General features: G+C 36.2%; 1 protein-coding gene across 6 annotated transcripts in view; it reads right to left on the bottom strand.

Moving 5' to 3' along the window:
- Positions 1-14,447: 14,447 nt before the first annotated feature.
- EPHA5 (EPH receptor A5) overlaps positions 14,448-19,477 on the bottom strand; it is a 401,719-nt gene continuing 396,689 nt past the window's right edge. For all 6 annotated transcript variants that reach the window (XM_025289995.3, XM_025289991.3, XM_025289994.3 and 3 more), the window contains one exon: positions 14,448-19,052. In XM_025289995.3, the coding sequence (XP_025145780.1) occupies positions 18,947-19,052 (106 nt within the window). In that variant the 3' untranslated portion in view covers positions 14,448-18,946. The remainder of the gene's footprint in view (positions 19,053-19,477) is intronic.

Here is a 19,477-nt window from a genome sequence, read left to right as displayed (position 1 = left end):
TATAACTGACCCTCATTATCATGAGGAGCTATGATTGCTCTTACATAATGGGGACAAAGAGAAATTTTGTCAGACTTGAAGAAGTCACTAGGGATTTTTCTCAGGCTTCTGTCTTTCAAGCAGGTTGTTGCAGCAACTAGAATGTGAATAGACCAAGGCAATCAAGAGCTCAGACCCACTCAGGGTGGCAGTGGATACCCTTGTCAGGTGAGCCAGACTTGACTGTTGCCCTGCTGGTGAAGAGTGGAGGAAAACTAGAGTGGGTGGTTGAGGAGGGTGAAAATGATTGTCCTTTAGGACTTCAGGTGTAGTTGCCACAACTTTTTTCTTGTGCATTATATATATATATATATAAGAAATTATTGTTTGCTGATTCCCTGTAACAGAGCTGGTTACATGATTTGTGGGGCCAAATGCAAAATGAAAATGCAAAACCCCTTCTTCAAAAAGCAGAAAGAACATTTGTTAAAGACACTAAAATATATTTTAAAAATTTCCTTGTATAATGCAGAGAACTCATTACTTTATATTGAGTGGATATATATATCAGTTCAGTTCATTTGCTCAGTCGTGTCTGACTCTTTGTGACCCCATGAACTGCAGCACATCAGACCTCCCTGAACATCACCAACTCCCAGAGTCCATCCAAACCCATGTCCATTGAGCTGGTGATGCCATCCAACCATCTCATCCTCTGTCGTCCCCTTCTCCTCCTGCCCTCAATCTTTCCCAGCATCAGGGGCATTTCAAATGAGTCAGTTCTTCACATCAGGTAGCCAAAGTATTGATGTTTCAGCTTCAACATCAGTCCTTCCAATGAACATCCAGGACTGATCTCCTTTAGGATGGACTGCTTGGATCTCCTTGCAGTCCAAGGAAGTTTGAAAGCATCAGTTCTTCTGTGCTCAGCTTTCTTTATAGTCCAACTCTCACATCCATATATGACCACTGGAAAAACCATAGCCTTGACTAGATGGACCTTTGTTGGCAAAGTAATGTCTCTGTTTTTTAATATGCTGTCTAGGTTGGTCATAACTTTCCTTCCAAGGAGTAAGTGTCTTTTAATTTCATGGCTGCAATCACCATCTGCAGTGATTTTGAAGTCCAGAAAAATAAACTCAGCAACTGTTTCCACATCTATTTGCCATGATACCCACTCTTTTTTTAGCTTCCCTCCACATATAGCTCATGTACATATATGGGACTTCCTAGGTGGTGCTAGTGGTAAAAAATTCATCTCCTAATTCAGAAGACCCAAAAGACTTGGACTGGATCCCTGGGTCAGGAAGATTCCCTGGAGAAGGAAAGGACACACCACTCCAGTATTCTTGCCTGGGAAATCCCATGGACAGAGGAACTTATGACTGGGGTCACAAAGAGTTGGACACTACTGAGCAACTGAGGTTTTTTTTTTTTTTTTTTTTTTTTGGTATGTATGTAACTGATTCACTTTGCTCTACAGTAGAAATGAACATATTGTAAATAAACTGTATTCCCACAAAGATACTAAAATATTGTTTAAAAAAAACCTTTTTTCCTTTCTCTTTCTACTCTCTTTCTTGACTAGTCAGGGGTTTTTAAATTGGCTATTAAATGTCATGTTCCCTCCAGTAAGGAGGTCCCCCTTCCCCCAGGGAGATTGTAGATCTTCACAGGTGCCCAGGATGTCCCCTCAACTGAACACAAATGGTCTTTAGGTTGTCAGACTTGTCCTTCTGCCAGCAACAGGACCGACACACTATGGAGGGCAGGTAGAGAATGTGGGTGGGGGAGTCAATTTCTCTTTTCCAAGGACTTACAACCCCAACCCATGATGAATGGGTGGACTTCAAGAGACTGCACCCTCCATGTTGGAAAACACAGGGTATCAAGGTTATACGTGGGCTAGAGGCTTATCTTCGCCTAGTCACCTGCCACGCTGCTGCTAGCCAGGACCAGGACCGCAACTGGCATGATCAAGTCTGAGACATGGTGGGGACTGCAGCCCAGTACCAATCCTGCCTGCACCTGTGCCCAGGCTGCTTCCAGGGTCAAACAGGGATGTAGAATATAGGCCTTCCCCTACATAGGTGTGACCTAGTTGCTATGGGAAGAGGAGGGCTGGCAGCAGTGGTCTAAGGCCAGAGTGGGTCATGGAAACTGGGCACTTGTGGGGCTAGTGGAAGAGGAGCAGACAGCCTAGGACCCTTCCCAGGGAGGTGTTCAGAGGTAGGACAGTGCAGGAGCCGAGGATCCAAGTACTCTCCTTGCCATCAGCCCATCCCAACCCCCTCACCCCCATGCTTCATTGTTCTGTTAGCTTTCATTTATAAAACACAAGGACAAAGCTAACATTTTCAAGAATTTTAAGATGGCAACTGCAAAGCATTAAACTTCGAGTACAAAGCCTTACTGAGCATGGGCTTTACAGGACTGCACTGGTCACAAGCCAGCAAAGCTGGCTCTGTTTTGAGGTGTAGGGTTAATATGAAGCCTGAGTAAATCTGAGCAGTGGAAGAGCTGGACTGCATGCAGTAAACACTTGTGATGTCCTGCCATGTTCCTTAGTCTGACTCTGATTTTTTTCTATAGCTGAAGTAAATAGTCTTGACATGTGGTAAAAACACCTCCCTGGTGTGTGTTGAATAGCTCTCCTTTTCTGCTTCAGGGCCATTGCTGAAGCCAAAGGAACTCACAAAGCCTATGCTCAAGTGTAGCATGAAAGCACCTGGATGTTGAAGCACCTAAAGGCGACTTTCAATCGTCGTGAGCAAACTGGCAGCCTTTCCTCTAGAAGCTCATTTTTAAGAGGCATTGTTAAAACTTCCCAGAGGTTCTGGTGGAAATGGGTCTTTGGTTTCTACAGCATTATTATTTTGTCTTTTCCTCCTTTCCCTTTCCTCACTCTTGCTTTGCAGCGCCATCTCACTAATGAATGTAAGTAAACTGTTACCTCAGGAACTTCTTTCAGGGAATGTATATTAAGATGGGGTCAAAGATGAACAGCTAGAACACCTACTGTGCCCTTCAATCATTCTTCAGTGCTTTAGCAGTAACTCCTAGGAATTTGATGGGCTTCCCACATGGCTCAGTGGTAAAGAAACTGCCTACCATTGCCAGAGATGCAAAACACATGGGTTCAATCCCTGGGTTGGGAGGATCCCCTGGAGGAGAAAATGGCAATCTGCTCCAGTATTCTTGCCTGGAAAATTTCATGGATGGTGTAGCCTGGCAGGCTACAGTCTATGGGGTCACAAGAGTTGGACAGGACTGAGCTACTGAGCACACAAGCATCTCTCTCCTATTTTGATTTGATCTCCTAATTTGATTATAGGAATTGCAAAATCTTGAATGGAATTCCCAAGATATTAATGGGACTTCTAGAAGCTGGGGAAATGAAAGTATAATTTCAAAACTGTGTTTCCAAATAAAGGAGAACATAATCCCTCCATCCACCCACCCTTTATTGAATTTTTTTTCTCCTTTATTCTGGTGTTCTGGAAGAATCTTAAGAATTATCCCTTTAATTCCAGTGGTACATAGAAAACAAACCAAGTGTGGGATGAAATCTTTGAGGTAATCATGGGTTTTTGCACTTCTAAGCCTAGTGTTCTTTTGATAATGTAGATTGATGTCCATGCCTCTCTGAGTCAGCACTTTGTCAATAAAAATTGTGTCGCTATTTTTCAGAGAAATGGTTCTTTTCCAGATATAGATTGTAACTGCCCTGCATGGCAAGGTGATGCATATTTGTGTGGACATGAGTGTTTCATATTTGAACAGTCACTGAGTTCAGAGCTGAGATCCAGGGGCCTGCAGACAAGAAGTGAAAGTTGGTCTCTGTTTTTGGTCAGAGAAATAACCAAGAAAAGAACAAGACTAGATTTGTTGAAGCTCACCCTGATCCATAGGATGAAACATGCTGTATTCATTTTCATCATGGGAAGTAGCACTTAGCTACGCAAGCCAGAAATTTTGGACCCATTCTTCTCTTTTCCTAAACAAATGACATCAATCCATCCATGTGTCCTATCAATTCTATCTCTTTAATGTTTTTAAAATTAAGTCTTTCCTGGAACTTCCCTGGTGGTTCATTGACAAAGACTCTGTGCTCCCAATGCAGGGAGTCTGGGGTTCAATCCTGGTCAGGGAACTATATCCCACATGTTGCAACTAAGACCTGGTATAGACAGGTGCTATCTATTAGCACCCACAACTACCACTATGCCCTTGGTTTAAACATTTCTCATCTCCTTCACTTACTATATCTCTATCTTAACTGGTTTTCTTGAATTTCTACTCTTGCCCTCTCTAAGGTGCTCTATTCCCAGAATAACACATGAGACTGTGTTCTCCAGATTAGTGTTGTTGAATAGAACTTTCTGCAATGATAGGCTTGTTCCATATCTGCAATATCTCTTAGGATGACTACTAGCCACTTGAAATATGGCTAGTGAGATTGAAGAATTAAATTTTTAATTTTAATTAATTCAAATTTAAAGTTAAAATAGCCACACTTGGGTGGGGCCACCCTACCAGACAATACATCTCTAGGATGTAAACTCTGTAAAGAAGCCTTTTCTTCATCATCAGAGATTGATTATTTCTTATTTGTTCCTAAAACCTCATGTGCACATTATGCTTTAATGTACTTAATTTCTTTACTGATATGTCTCACTCGATAGGTGGTAGTTTCTTGAGGTCACGAATCTTATCCATGAAATAAAAGCAAAAATAACAATAGCCTCAACAGCAACAGTCGAATATAATTACCACTTACCTCCTTTCCCTATGTTCCTGCTTTAGTCTCTGAAAAGATTCCACAATTATTCCATTTTCTTGGAAACACCACTGGGAAAACATCCTTTCCATTACTCTACCATTTAACTTGCACTTTTTTTATTGGGGGAAGATTATTATTACTGTAGAAAGCCTAACATTCATTGGACTACTTCATGTGTAGCAATATGAGGGTTTACTTTGCTTCAAAAGTTGGTAAGAAATAAATACATCTTGACCAGGCTTTGGGGCAGCCTTCTAGAGGAAGGGTTGATGACTCAGAGGCTGTGTCAATGATGTTCTAAGAACTGTGCTGGATGGTAGGGATACAGCAGTCACAGAAAGAGACCAGATTTCTACTTTTATTGAGCTTATGTTCCAGAGGGAAAGAAAAATAATAAACAATGAAATAGGCAACCAAAATAAATACATATTTACAAGGTTCTTTGAAAAAGATGGGGCATGGTGTGATACTTTTAGACAAGCTGAGTAACTCAGCAGACATTTAGTCAGAGTTCTTAAGAACAAGAATAATAAGTCATGAAAAGTTTTGGGGAAGGAGTATTTCTGGTGTAGGAATTAGCATGTATTAATATAAATATCCTGAGGTAGACAGTAACTTGCAGATCTATGTGAAAAGAACATAGAGAGTGTGAGATAAGTGAAATACTCAAAGTAAATTTATTATTGTCTATATGGCTCAGTGGTGCAGAATCTTCCTTTCAATGCAGGAGACACAAGTTCAATCCCTGGATCAGGAAGATCCCCTGAAAAAGGAAATGGCAACTCACTCCAATATTCTTGCCTAGGAAATCCCATGTACAGAGGGGCCTGGCAGGCTACAGTCCATGTGGTGTCAGAGTTGGACACGATTTAGTGTCTAAACAACAACAGCAGCAAATATTTACTGCAGATGAAGAGGCTGAGGCATAGATGTACACACCAACTTTCCCAAGGTCATACAGCTAGCAAGTGAGGAAGACAGATTTTGCACTATGTCTATAGAACCCCAGAGCCCATGTTCTGGATCTTGAGTGCCTAACATAAAAGGTGCTTAAATAAATGAGAAGATGAATAAATGAGTTTGGGAAAAGGGATTTCTATATATAATTAAAACTTACCTGATCAGCCAAAATATTAATGCTGGTCTAATAATAGGAATGACACTTAAGGTAAAAGGCATGTGAATGATAGCCACTATAGTAATGCAGGCATATGATAGCAGCAGCTAGGGACAAGCTTGAGTTTAGGTTTAAGATTGTAAACTTGTGCTAAAAATCCTGTTGTGAAAGCAAGCTTATTACATTTCACATCCATATAATTTATTAATTGGATGACTCCTTACTATTTTTTTAAAGCTGTTCTCTATGATAATATCATTGTTTTAGATACATAGTACAATTTGTCTACTGCTTAAAATAATTTTCCATTTATTTCATAACAAAATAGAAATCAATTGATGTTATCTTTAGATTCCACTACATTATGAAGCAATTACCATCAATATATTTTATCTACTGACCATGAGATACAAGAAGTTAGTCTCCTAAAGTAATATCTCCTTCAGAAAAATAATGAAAATAGTAGGAAAGCCCTATCATGAATTGCTTGCTTACAAATACAAGATGTCACTGACTAGAGGATATTCCATGATTGAGTCATGATTTTAAATATTTTATGGTAGTAGCTCCTTAAGAATTTAATGATGATTGTGAATTCTCCTTTCCAAATTCCAAGTTTTGCGATTTTTCCAACTTCCCTGAGGCTATCATTCATAAGTATTAAACAATATTAAAAAGGTTAACAATATCTGTTTTAAGAACTTTTGTTCTAGGTCATTTTTTTTCAGAAATATCTATGCACAATTACCATATGTATTTTCTTCATTTCATGTATTCTCTACTTTTCTGAGTCCTGTACTTATGCACTTCTATATTTATACTTCTTTTTTCCACCTAACAGATAGTATTCTTAGAGGTTAGCAAAATGTGTGTGTGTTGGGGGCAGGGCAGTGCATGCACATGCAGAATGTTCTCTGGATTTTCAGTCTTATTTTCTGGCCTTGGCCTTTTCCCCTCAGTTCCTTAGGGTTGATGTGCTGTGCTGATGGGCTCATTTCTAATAAGATGCTCACCCCATCAATAGCTACTTGTTACATGTTTCTTTTTCTCAGAAAATCTCTGTTCCCCTGGTCTGTTGCCTTCCTTAGCTAAGAATATTTGAAGAACTCTATAACTTTTAATATTGGATGACACATTTGCCAGGGTAGTAACTTTTGTTTTAACATCTTATTCAGCAACCTCTTATTTTAGGGCCATATCTTAAGTATCAGAAAATAATAACATATGATACATATTTCAAAGAGAATGGATTTGAGTAATTCATTCTTATCTGTCTTAGGGACCATCTGACTGCATGCAGCTGCATTGTAATTGTGTTATTGCATTGGTTCCCAGGAAAAGTAGGCATGTGTATAGATGGATCATTATTCAGATACAATGCACTGAGGCAGTGTAAACCCAGAGTGGATATTGTCTTGTCATTGCCTATAGTAACAATGGTTGAGAAAATATAGCATTCTTATGGTTAACTTGAAACATGTTCCCACAGATGACAATACACTCTTGCAATTAGCATGTAGTACACTCCAGTACTCTTGCCTGGAAACTCCCATGGATGGAGGAGCCTGGTAGGCTGCAGTCCATGGGGTCGCTAAGAGTCAGACACGACTGACCAACTTCACTTTCACTTTTCACTTTCATGCATTAGAGAAGGAAATGACAACCCACTCCAGTGTTCTTGCCTGGAGAATTCCAGGGACGGGGGAGCCTGGTGGGCTGCCGTCTATGGGGTCACATAGAGTCGAACACGACTGAAGTGACTTAGCATAGCATAGCATAGTAGTAATAATTACTACCAGCTAAAAGGATTCCATGCTCACATATTTGGGATTGTATTTAATTTTCTAGGCTATGTTTCCTACCCATTGTTATCTTTGACTTTTTTCTTATTTTTCTATATTTGCTGGTAATATATCTGAGAAACATATTTAATGTGAAACTAATAAAATTTTATAAGTTTTAGATGGAGGTGAGGGTAAAGAACATTTAATACATAAATTTTGGATATCTTCTTTGTTAACTGTATATTAGGAGGTTATCTTTTAGTGTGAGTATGGAATAAGATATAAGGTGTGTTGAAGGTAAGGAAGCCAGTTTGGGATATGCTGATTTTAAAGGCACACATTTCAGTCAACTGGATTTAGTAAAAATTTATCTACATGGAGCTATATTTTTGGAGAAAGATGGGCACTGGAGATTTAGAATGGAAAGCCGTTCCCATTTATATTAAAACTGAAGACTTGTGGGTTGATACAACTTTGAAGGGAAAGCATACTGCACGAGATGGGAAGAGTACTCATAATTTCAGTAATTATTAATAAAAAGAAGGTAGAATAATAAAAGGTAGTGGAAAGGATTGAAAATAATTGGCTAGAAATGTAAACAAACAAGAAATACTGAGATCTTAGGTGCCAAAAAAGGGAGGATACTTAAGTTGGACATACAATCGCAAAGGTCTTACTATTTTTGTGACATTACTCAAGACAAGAATAGAAGGGTTGAGGAAAGAATGTCAATAAAATATTGTATCAGGCCCAAGGGCCATAGGAGGGATGTTTGAGCACTTCATCACTTTTAAGTAATGACAGAAAAACATAACACTATTCTGCTTTATCTATTTTAATTCTAGCTCAGAAGAATTAAATATTAATGAAGGAAAATTAATCTATATAAAGGTAGTGAGCAATTACATGAAGAAAGAATGATGAAAATAATCATCTTAAAATTATAAATAAATAGTGACATGTTGAGTTGCTAAGTTATGTCTGACTGTTTACAACCCCATGGACTACAGCACATCGGGCTTCCCTGTGCTTCACTATCTGTTGGAGTTTGCTCAAACGCATGTCCATTCAGTTGATGATGCCATCCAACAATGTCATCCCCTGTCACCCCCTCTCCTCCTTCCCTCCATCTTTCCCAGCATCAAGGTATTTTCTAAGGAGTTGACTCTTCACATCCAGTGGCCAAAATATTGTAGCTTTAGCAATAGTCCTTCCAGTAAATATTCAGGGTTAATTTCCTTTAGGATTGATTGCTTTGATCTCCTTGCAATCCAAGGGACTTTTAAGAGTCTTCTCTAGCACCACAATTCTTTTTTTTTTAATTTTATTTTATTTTTAAACTTTACACATGTATTCCTGTGGCGGATTCATTTTGATATTTGGCAAAACTAATAGCACCACAATTCAAAAGCATCAATTCTTCAGTGCTGAAACTTCTTTATGGTTCAACTCTCATATCTGTACATGACTACTGGAAAAACCATAACTGACTATATGGACCTTTGTTGGCAAAGTGATGTTTTTGTTTTTTAATGTGCTGTCTAGGTTTGTCACAGTTTTCCTTCCGAGGAACAAATGTTTTTAATTTCATGACTACAGTCATCATCCACAGAGACAGTGATTTTGAAGCCCAATGGGAAAAAAAAAAAAAAAAAAAAAGGTCTGTCACTCTTTCCATTTTTTCTCTCTTCTATTTGCCAAGAAGTGATTGGGCTGAATGGAGTAGGAAATAGAAACCTAGTCCAGTATTCTGGCCTGGAGAATCCCATGAACAGAGGAGCCTGGTGGGCTACAGTCCATCCGTCACAGAGTGAGAAACAACTGAAGTGACTTAGCATACACATACAATGGGACCGAATGCTATGATCTTAGTTTTTTGAATGTTGTTTCAAGCTAGCTTTTTCACTCTCCTCCTTCACTCTCATGAAGAGGCTCTTTAGTTCCTCTTCACTTTCTGCCATTAAAGTGGTATCATCTGCATATCTGAGCTTTTTATATTTCTCCCTGAAATCTTGATTCCAGCTTGTGATTCATCCAGCCCTGCTTTCCCCATGATGTACTCTGCATGTAAATTAAATAAGCAGGTTGAAAATATACAGCCTTTCCCAATTTTGAACCAGTCCATTGTTACATGTTCGGTTTGAATTGTTGCCTCTTGACCTTCATACAGGTTTCTCAGGAGATAGGTAAGGTGGCTTGGTACTCCCATCTCTAAGAATGTTCCACAGTTTGTTGCGATCCGCACAAATGCTTTAGTGTTATCAATGAAGCAGAAGTAGTTGTTTTACTGGAACTCCTTTGCTTTCTCTGTGATTCAACAAATTTTGAAAATTTGACCTCTGGTTCTTCTACCTCTTCTAAACGTAGCTCATACATCTGGAAGTTGTTCACGTACTGCTGAAGCCTAGGTTGAGGGATTTGAGCATAACCTTGCTAGTTTGTGAAATGAGCTCAATTGTACAGTAGTTTGCATATTCTTTGGTATTGCTCTTCATTGGGATTGGAATGAAAACTGACCTTTTCCAGTCCTGTGGCCACTGTTGCATTTTCCAAATTTGCTGACATACTGAGTACAGCACTTTAACTGCAACATCTTTTAGGACTTGAAATACCTCAGCTGGAACTCCATCACCTCCACTACCTTTGTTCATAGTAAAACTTCCTAAGGCCCATTAACTTCACACTCCAGGATGCCTGGCTCTAAGTCAGTGACCACATCATCATGGTTCTGCATTATTAAGTCCTTTTTTGTACAGTTCTTCTGCATATTCTTGCCACCTCTTCTTAATATCTTCTGCTTCTGCTATATCCTTACCATTTCTGTCCTTTAGTCTGCCAATCCCTTCATGAAATGCTCCCTTGATATCTCCAATTTTCTTGAAGAGACATCTAGTCTTTTCCATTCTATTGTTTTCCTCTATTTCTTTGCATTGTTCATTGAAGAAGGCCTTCTTGTCTCTCTTTGCTATTCTCTGGAACTCTGCAGTTATTTGGGTGTTCCTTTCCCTTCCCTTCTTGCTTTTCACTTCTCTTTTCTCCTCAGCTATTTGTAAAGCCTCCTCAGGCAAGTACTTTCCTTTCCTGCATTTCTTTTTCTTGGGGATGGTTTTGGTCACTGCCTTCTGTACAATGTTGCAAGCCTCCATCCATAGTTCTTCAGGCACTCTGTCTACCACAACTATTCCCTTGAAGCTATTCCTCACTTCCACTGTATAATCACAAGGGATTTGATTTAGGTCATACCTGAACGGCCTATTGGTTTCCCTACTTTCTTCAGTTTAAGCCTGATTTTGCAATCAGGAGCTGATTATCTGAGCCATAATCAGCTCCAGGTCTTGTTTTTGTTGACTGTATAGTGCTTCTCCATTTTGGCTGCAAAGAACACCATAATCTGATTTTGATATTGACTGTCTGGTGATGCCCATGTATAGAGTCATCTCTTGAGTTGTTGGAAAAGGGTGTTTGCCCATCCTGAACCCTCCTCCCTCCTCCCTCCCCGTGGTGAATTCATGTTGCTATACGGCAAAACCAATACAATATTGTAAAGTTAAAAAATAAAATAAAATATATTAAAAAAATAAAGTAAAAAAAAAAAAAAAAAAGAAAAGGGTGTTTGCAATGAGAAGCATGTTTTCTTGACAAAACTCTGCTAGCCTTTGACCTGCTTTATTTTGTACCCCAAGATCAAACTTGCCTGTTACTCCAGATATCTCTTGACTTCCTACTTTTGCATTCCAGTCCCCTATGATGATGAGAACCACTTTTTTAGTGTTAGTTCTAGAAGGTCTGGTAGGTCTTCATAGAATCAGCCAACTTCAGCTTCTTCAGCAACATTGGTTGGGGTAGAGACTTGGATTACTATGATGTTGAATTCTGTTATTTTTGAGTTTGTACCCAAGTACTGTGTTTCGGACTCTTGTTGACCATGAAGAGTTCTGTCAAAATGTGGTCCACTGGAGGAGGAAATGGCAACCCACTCCATTATTTTTGCCTGAAGAACCTCATGAATGGTATGAAAATGTGAAAAAGTGTAGTAATGCAAGTACATGAAATTTATGATGCATTCTTTAAAAAAAAAAATCAAATCTGAGTTTGACTCTCCTCAATTTGTAAATCCAACTGCCAATTTACAGGAAATAAAGGGGACATTTGGAGATGGATTTAAGAAAACTGTAAGTAAAAGGTATGATAAAATGGGAATACTGATTGGATATTTTAAAATGTTTCAAAACATTATGAAACTTTAGGTATGATAATAGTATTATGATTATATATTTAAAATAATCTCTCTATTGTGGACATGCACACTGAAATATTTATTTATGAAATGATATAACTTCCATGCTTCCTTTTTTTAATATAGGAGGGAGATAGTGAAGTTACATACAAAACAAGATAGGCATTGAGTTTATAATAAGTGAAGCTAGTTTACATGACAAGTGAATTTATTAAACTTTTATCAAATTTTATATGCTTGAAAGTTTTGATAATATTAGGTTAAAACAAATATTGAATGAAAGGAACAATTACAGTGAAATTAAAGAGAAGAAGAGATAAGAAAGTTAAGATTATTCTCATGTCTTGACAGTGAAGGGATGATAGGGTAGGATATATAAGGATGAATAATATTTACTGAAGCATTATTGTCTAACAGATACTACATTCACTCTCTATATCAATATTCTTAAGTTATTTTAACAGTTATTTCCTCATTAATAGTTGAGATACCTGAAGGCAGGGAGGTTAAATGATTTGCCTGAGTTCACACAATTATTAAGTGATAGATCAGGTTATAACATGCTGGCTCCAGACCACCACAGTGCTATGTACTCCCTCACAATAACATAGAAGATGAAGTAAAAGGAGTCAGGAAGACTGACAGCTGAGGATATTCAAGAGCAGGACCAATGGGTGGAACAGATTCAAAAATATGCAGGAGAGCATCATTTGAAATTCAGGGGCAAAGAGGCAAACTTTAAAAGAGAGAAGGGATATATTATGTGATCTGGATTAAAATCACTTAACCTTGCAAAAGCTCCATTTCTGCCTTTGATCAAAAGTGGAACAGAATAAATGTCTCAAAGAAGTGTTGTGAGCATTGAATGAAGAGTTTTACTTTCTGGAAATTTAGGATTACTAAGAAACCTCAAATTGAAATTAATAATCCCAACATATTTGTATTTGTCATAACTATTAAAAAATTGGAGGGATGACTTAAAAACTATTGCTATGAAAACAGTCATCTATATTTCAGCATTTCTGCCAACTTTATCCAAATTTATTAATTTTAGGTGCTAAGTTCAAGCAAATGCATTTAATATTTTATATAAAACTCTTCTAAATTTGGCTATTGTGGATTTTCAGAAATATCAACTTATTTTACTTTTGGTAGTAACAGTTTGGTAGTAAATCACCTGTAGACTTCAACGTTTTATAGGGAAGTTCAGAAATCATAGATGGAATTTAGTATAATATAGTTATTATAATTTCCTAAGCTTGTAGGTGAAAAAACATATATTAGAAAAATGCACTGAATTAGACTGTGTTACTACTCAGTGGAAGAATCACAAATAAGGAAAAACATAGTTTTTGACTCCCAAGGTCTCAGCTTATTCTAAAAACTGAGTGTGTTAGAAATGTAATCCATCAGATTCTGGTTTCCAGCCAAGGTTTACATTTTGCTTTGGAAAAGTGTGAACATTATTTTTATCACTAACCTTTAGTTCCAGCATCAGTTAAATTAGCAGGTTGGCTTAAATTAATCCATTATGTACATGGCACAATGTGGAATCAGAATAGTGTGGTAGAAAGTATCAGTACATGGGTTTGGTCTCAAATAAATGTGGGTTTCATCCTGTCTTTGAATAGAAGTCATACCTTGGGTAATTTCTTAACTGGTTTGAGTCATTGTTTCCTTATCAGTAAAGCAGAGACAATAACATGTACCTTAAAGGTAAGTGTAAAAAATTGTAATACAAAATAGTGCATTCTTATTATATGCTAATTAGCCTTTCCATCACCACCCCATCACTTCAACCTGGTCAAGAGTGTCTACTTGCAGGAAAATTTCTTTTATCACAACATCTTTATACCTCTGTAGCACAGCAAGAACAAGACTAGACTACTTGCTGAGAAAGTATTCATAGTCTTCACATGAGAGTAAAGCAAATATCAAATGTTATCCCTTGTCATAGTGGTTTTTTTTTTTTTTTTTTGCACAGGCAGAGGGGCTAGGGATTATTTCCACAGGCATGGTGATGTTACTTTTTATGAATGTAAATGCAAACCAAATACAAATATGATTCATTCCCTTGAATACAGTAGATTGTTTGCTATGCTCTTTACAGGAGACCAGTATGATACAATACACAGAGAAGAAGAGCATTTGCATTTAAAGACAGTCCTGTAAGAATGCAACCCCTCCAGCCTATGCCATAAGCACATGCTTGTTGATGAGAAAGGCATCAGAAAGTCTTTTTGCAGATAGTACACAGTTTTCTGCCTTTTTTTTTTAGTACTGTTGTATAACACTGTCACAAACTTCTAATTAGGTTTCACATAATTATGTTCATGTCCAATAATCTCAGTGTCAAACTCTAGTTGCAAAATATATTTGAATGCAAAGATTCATGAATATGTCTTTGAGGGAATGGATGCTCATTGCACTTTAATATTTAGCATAAGAAATCCCAACATATTTATCAGAAGGAACTGAAATCACTATACAAAGATTGCAAGTTTAAAGTCTTTTGGGGGAGGGTTAAGCATGACAATTGGAATTAACTGTATTCAAAGGGTTTTTTATTTTCTGAAAAAATATAAAATTTTGTATCTTACACTACAAAAAACATGTACACAAACCAAATGCACACAGAACTTCAAATGGAGAAAAAAAATACAGAAATACTAGTACTTCCTTGAATTAATGCTGAGGCATGGATTTGAGCAATCCCAGTGCCTAACACAGAATAAAATAACTCTATACAGTTGCTTATAACCTGCCTGAAATTAAAACATTAAAATAAACATATTAACAAACGACTGAGTCTAAGTTTTATTCTCAGACTATTATAAATTAAATTTACACACTTTTTAAAAATAATTAATTGTAAAACTAATAGCAGTCTAAAGAAGAACAAATATGTTGACCATGAGACTTCTACTGTTAAGACAGCATGAATAAACATGACGTATTTTGCCACCATCAACTTTTTTCATTTACATTTAGAAGAAACAAATGACATTTGATTCTGATTATTATAAAAGACTCTTTTAAAAAAAAAGAATTGGTGTCTTTTCCTAAGCAATAATTATGTGGTCATTCTGAACAAGAACATTCAATCATCTATGTGTAAAAAGACTTTTTCATAAATCAACAAGAAATGAAAAGAAAGTTCTTATCTATTTCTTCTTTGATACATTGCTATGTAATTAACAGCATAATAGAGAAAATATTCTATGTAACCAGCTGTGCTACAGAGTTGAAAAAATGATGACTTATTCTCGTTATTAATTCCAAATAAAACTAGCACTTTGTTTATTCATTATCATCATCATCATCTTATTGTTGATCATCTACTTTTATTTTGAGGTTACACATCTGGCAGGACATAAGCAAAGACAGTTTGCTATCATACTTAGCTTTCTTTTTTCTTATTTTTAGAAAGAACAAAATGATAAAAAAGTCTTATTCTACTATGGAACATCATACATCTAGTAAATTTCTAACATCTGACTCAACTGGCATTTGCCATCCAATGCACGATTACAGTAAAAAAATGTCTTCCATAGGTAAGTATCTCTGCTTGTGCTTCTGAGAGCCCACTTTACATGGGAGAAAGAATGGTGTTTAAAAAAAAAATCTTTTAACTTTACATGGAGATTAAATAGCAGACATGCAAACACATTAAGTGCTCAATGATATTAATTTTCCATTTAGACTTGAGATAGGAAACTATTTCTTCACCATTGCGCACTGGTTAGAACTCTTACCAACTGAGTTAAGATTGTTCTGTATTGTTTTGACAACTCTAAAACTAACAATACTGATCACATGTAAGTTTAGATAGAATATTAGAATATAATTTTTACAGTAATCCTACAACTTCAGAATACTGACTTGGTGATTAAAACACAAGAAATAAAACACAGGCACATTAATTTTTTTTAAATGGGAAAATGAAAATTTTTACCTTTTAACATACAATGCATACATTTTCAACGGTCAAGAAGAGAAACTGAGTATGTCATTTTTACATGCGAGCAAATGGCAAGATTAGAAAACAAATTATGATTGATAAAAGTAGTCATTGAGCGACTTTGACAGATATCAGTAAGTTGAAAATTATTTTCTGCTTGTACACCTTTTTCAAAGTTAAACACTGAGAAAGACTTATGGTCTAAAGGTATTGCTATTGTTAAAATAACATTATGTTTAATTTGACAAATCTATCTCATGTACTAAAATTATTGAATCTGTGTTTCACTTTTGGTTGTCTGCTGGGTGACAATATTAACCAAAAGAATAAGAAATCACACAATCAAGATTTGTCAAACTTTGCCCTGGGTTACTACCTCACTGTATTTCACAAAAGCTGCTTCTCTCCTTGTTCCACTTCTCACATTTATAGATGAGATTGGCACTTCCCAATTGGTGACATATCCAGTGGAGAACAAATATTTTAGAAATAAATTATTTCCTCTTTTCTGAGGAGTACATCATATAAAATCATATTGACATTCCTTAGAAAATCTCAACCAAAGTGAGATAGGGATGAAAGCTATGTGTTTATTTAACTTTCATCTCAATTTACTTTTGTAAATATACCTCAAGGTGGCAAAAGAGGCAAACAAATTTAATTAAAATTAATTTAAAATATCTCTTATGAAAAAGAGAAAACCTTCATTAAAACGTCAAATTCCAATCACTTAGATATACTCCATCCTGACCTTGCAATCATCTTTGAACACATAAAGCTGGAGAACAATTTAAATATATTTGTTATGTATCTAACTTGATAGACTTTGGCCAGTTCATCAAATTTAATTTTATGGCAGTTTACCTTTTAAATCAACAAATCTGTTCTTACTTGAAGTTTCTCAATTGTTACTTTATCACTTAGATTAGGTTGGTTTTACAAAATTCAATAAGTGCAACACAATCTCTGATTATTTTGTACAAAAGGAATTAGTTTACTATTTTTCCTGAAATGAACAAATGCATCTTTCATAAAAGTGATGCTTGCTTACTTGTGATTTCATCAAGACAAAGTTGTATCCATCTCTAGTTTCTTCAGGAATTTCACTAAACTGAAATAATTAAGCATAGTCTGTGTGGACCCATGGTACAGAATATACCTATAAAGAATTATAGCTCTATTTGACAGGACTCAATATATCATTTGAAATTGTTTAAAACTCTCTCCCTTTTCCTCCCTATATTCTTTAGCAAAGAGCTACTTAAGTGAAGGTGGGTAGGGTAAAAGGAAGAATTTATTCCTATACATGCTAACATTGGACTGAAACAGGTGTTGGGGAGAGAGAGAGGGAATACTGACAATATAATGCAAGTATGTTCCTTACGGATGTCACTAATCCAGGCTACTTCAATACACTATTGCTGTTGACAATCTGAAGTAGGCTGTATTTTGTTTAAATGCTGTGCTTCTTGAATAATCATGTCATTTCATGATTTATAAAGTGTAATAATACAAAAGAACTTGGTTATTTCACCAAGGAGTTCAGTTTTGTTCAGGTTCTAATAAATGGTTTAATTTGTATTACAGCACAAATATCACTCTTCACCAAGTTTGGTACATGGCATGTACACAGGACATTTTATATTTCTTAATAAGGCCAATTGAATAGCACATTAGAACGGCTCCTCAAGATCAATTCAATGTAACTGAATACAAGATAAAATTACCAAAGGAAAAAACAGCCATCAACAAATAAAACAGGTCAAGTCTTGCCATAGAGAAAATTCTAAAAGGAAAAAAAAATATGGATGTATTTGACATCATTCCATTTCTGCTTTAGTATCAAAATTTCTAGAGCCAGGCTACAAAGGAAATGGTTACAAAGGATTAACACTTAGGAGTAATGCTTGGTGCTATGTGCTGGATTTAACAATATTAACAGAAGTCTGCACAGTTAAATCCTCCTACATCCCGCTGAAAATGTGCCCTTTGGTGTCAACTTTGCTTGACAAGATATTTTCTGGGACTCAGAAAGGTGAAATTTCTTACAGGGGTGCAAGATTAATGGCTAGAAGAACTCCATTGTCACAGATATCACAAAATGTTTTTAAAACACCAAAGGGGATTTAGTCTTATAGACATTTCCTGTTACTGAATAGAGAGATTTAGCAGCTTTTGGACACATGAGAGGAAAAAAGACACAAGCTTGTGTTAGATTTTGTTTTACTGCTTCCCTATTTCTCCTATTTCTAATATACCCTGGAATGTGTGTTCCTGAATGTTGCTAAAATTAAAATACTATTAACAATGCAAGCTGAATGGTAATACAAACATGTGCAAGCCACACACACACAAAGCTCCAACTTAAATTGATTCCTGGGTATACAGCAAATTATACAGTATATACACATTTATTACCTAGTAATATCTAGAAGAGCAACTAAAAGTAAACTTTATAACACAGAAAAATAAATATACACCCTGTATTGTACTTGGCCTTGATCAAGCAACATGTTTATACACTAGTTTCTATAATTTAACGCTGTGTAACAGCATTTAAAATTACAAAAGAAGAGATCTATTTAGAAATTATCTAACCATATTGCTCTTCAATACACTTATGTAGACAATTAAGACTTGAAGTAAACGTCAGTAAATTGCAGCTTTTGTTAGCCTACAGATGGCTATCAAACTTTCCTTTCAAGTAGATTCTTGGAAGTTTTGAAAGGGGCTGCCTTTATCCAGTCTAAAAAGGTGCTATTTATAGTTATATATTTCATGTATAAAATTTTGTAGAAGTTGGGAGAAGGATTTTGTTGTTGTAATACAAGGTAGTATTTAAACTTCATGTTCTTATTCCATGCAGGTTATATTTGCTTCATGAAAAATGAAGACACCAAGAGGAAGATAAAGAGATTTTAGTAAAACACTGATTACAAATTCTGTGGCTGAAACAAATGCTTTCTTAATGTTTAGAAATCACTGAGTTTTCCCTTTTTCCCCTTTGTTTTTTGTTAAAATAAATCTCAGAGCTTGTTTACAAAGTGCAGAGTCATTCACTTGACGAAGTGACAATAAACTGAAGTTACAATGGCACCATCCCGTTGACCAGCTGCACCTTCATTTCTTGAAGGCTGTTCATAATCTTCTTCTGGTGACCAACAAGAGTCACTCCAAGCCGTCTCAAATCCCTGCATGAAGAAAGCACACATAGGATGTATGTATTGACTCAGTTTGTAGCACAGCACAACACCTCACGTTGGCAAAGAGGCAAACCTTTTGCAGAAGCTAATTAGATTACAGTCCCAATTTAGATATATGGGGTCCAATTTTCAAATGCAGGCTCTAAAATTGTACCTTAAAATCTATTTGCAGTCAAAATATATTTACAACAAGAAGTGAGATATATATATTTGCCCTCCCCTTTTGGATTTTTCGGATGGCACAGAGCAGAGAAAAAACAAATTTGCACTTTACCAATAAATATTTAAATTAAACGGTACAATTTCATTGCATGGTTTTGAAAACGTGGACCTACAATATGAACAAGCACTTTTTATTTTACTAAAAGAAGTAAGCATAAAATATACTTTAAAAAATTTCATAGCTAAGCAGT

The sequence above is a fragment of the Bubalus bubalis genome, chromosome 7 (assembly GCF_019923935.1).
Source record: "Bubalus bubalis isolate 160015118507 breed Murrah chromosome 7, NDDB_SH_1, whole genome shotgun sequence".
Lineage (NCBI taxonomy): Eukaryota > Metazoa > Chordata > Mammalia > Artiodactyla > Bovidae > Bubalus > Bubalus bubalis.
Note: the sequence above shows the minus strand (reverse complement) of the source record. Positions and strands in the feature narration are given on the sequence as shown.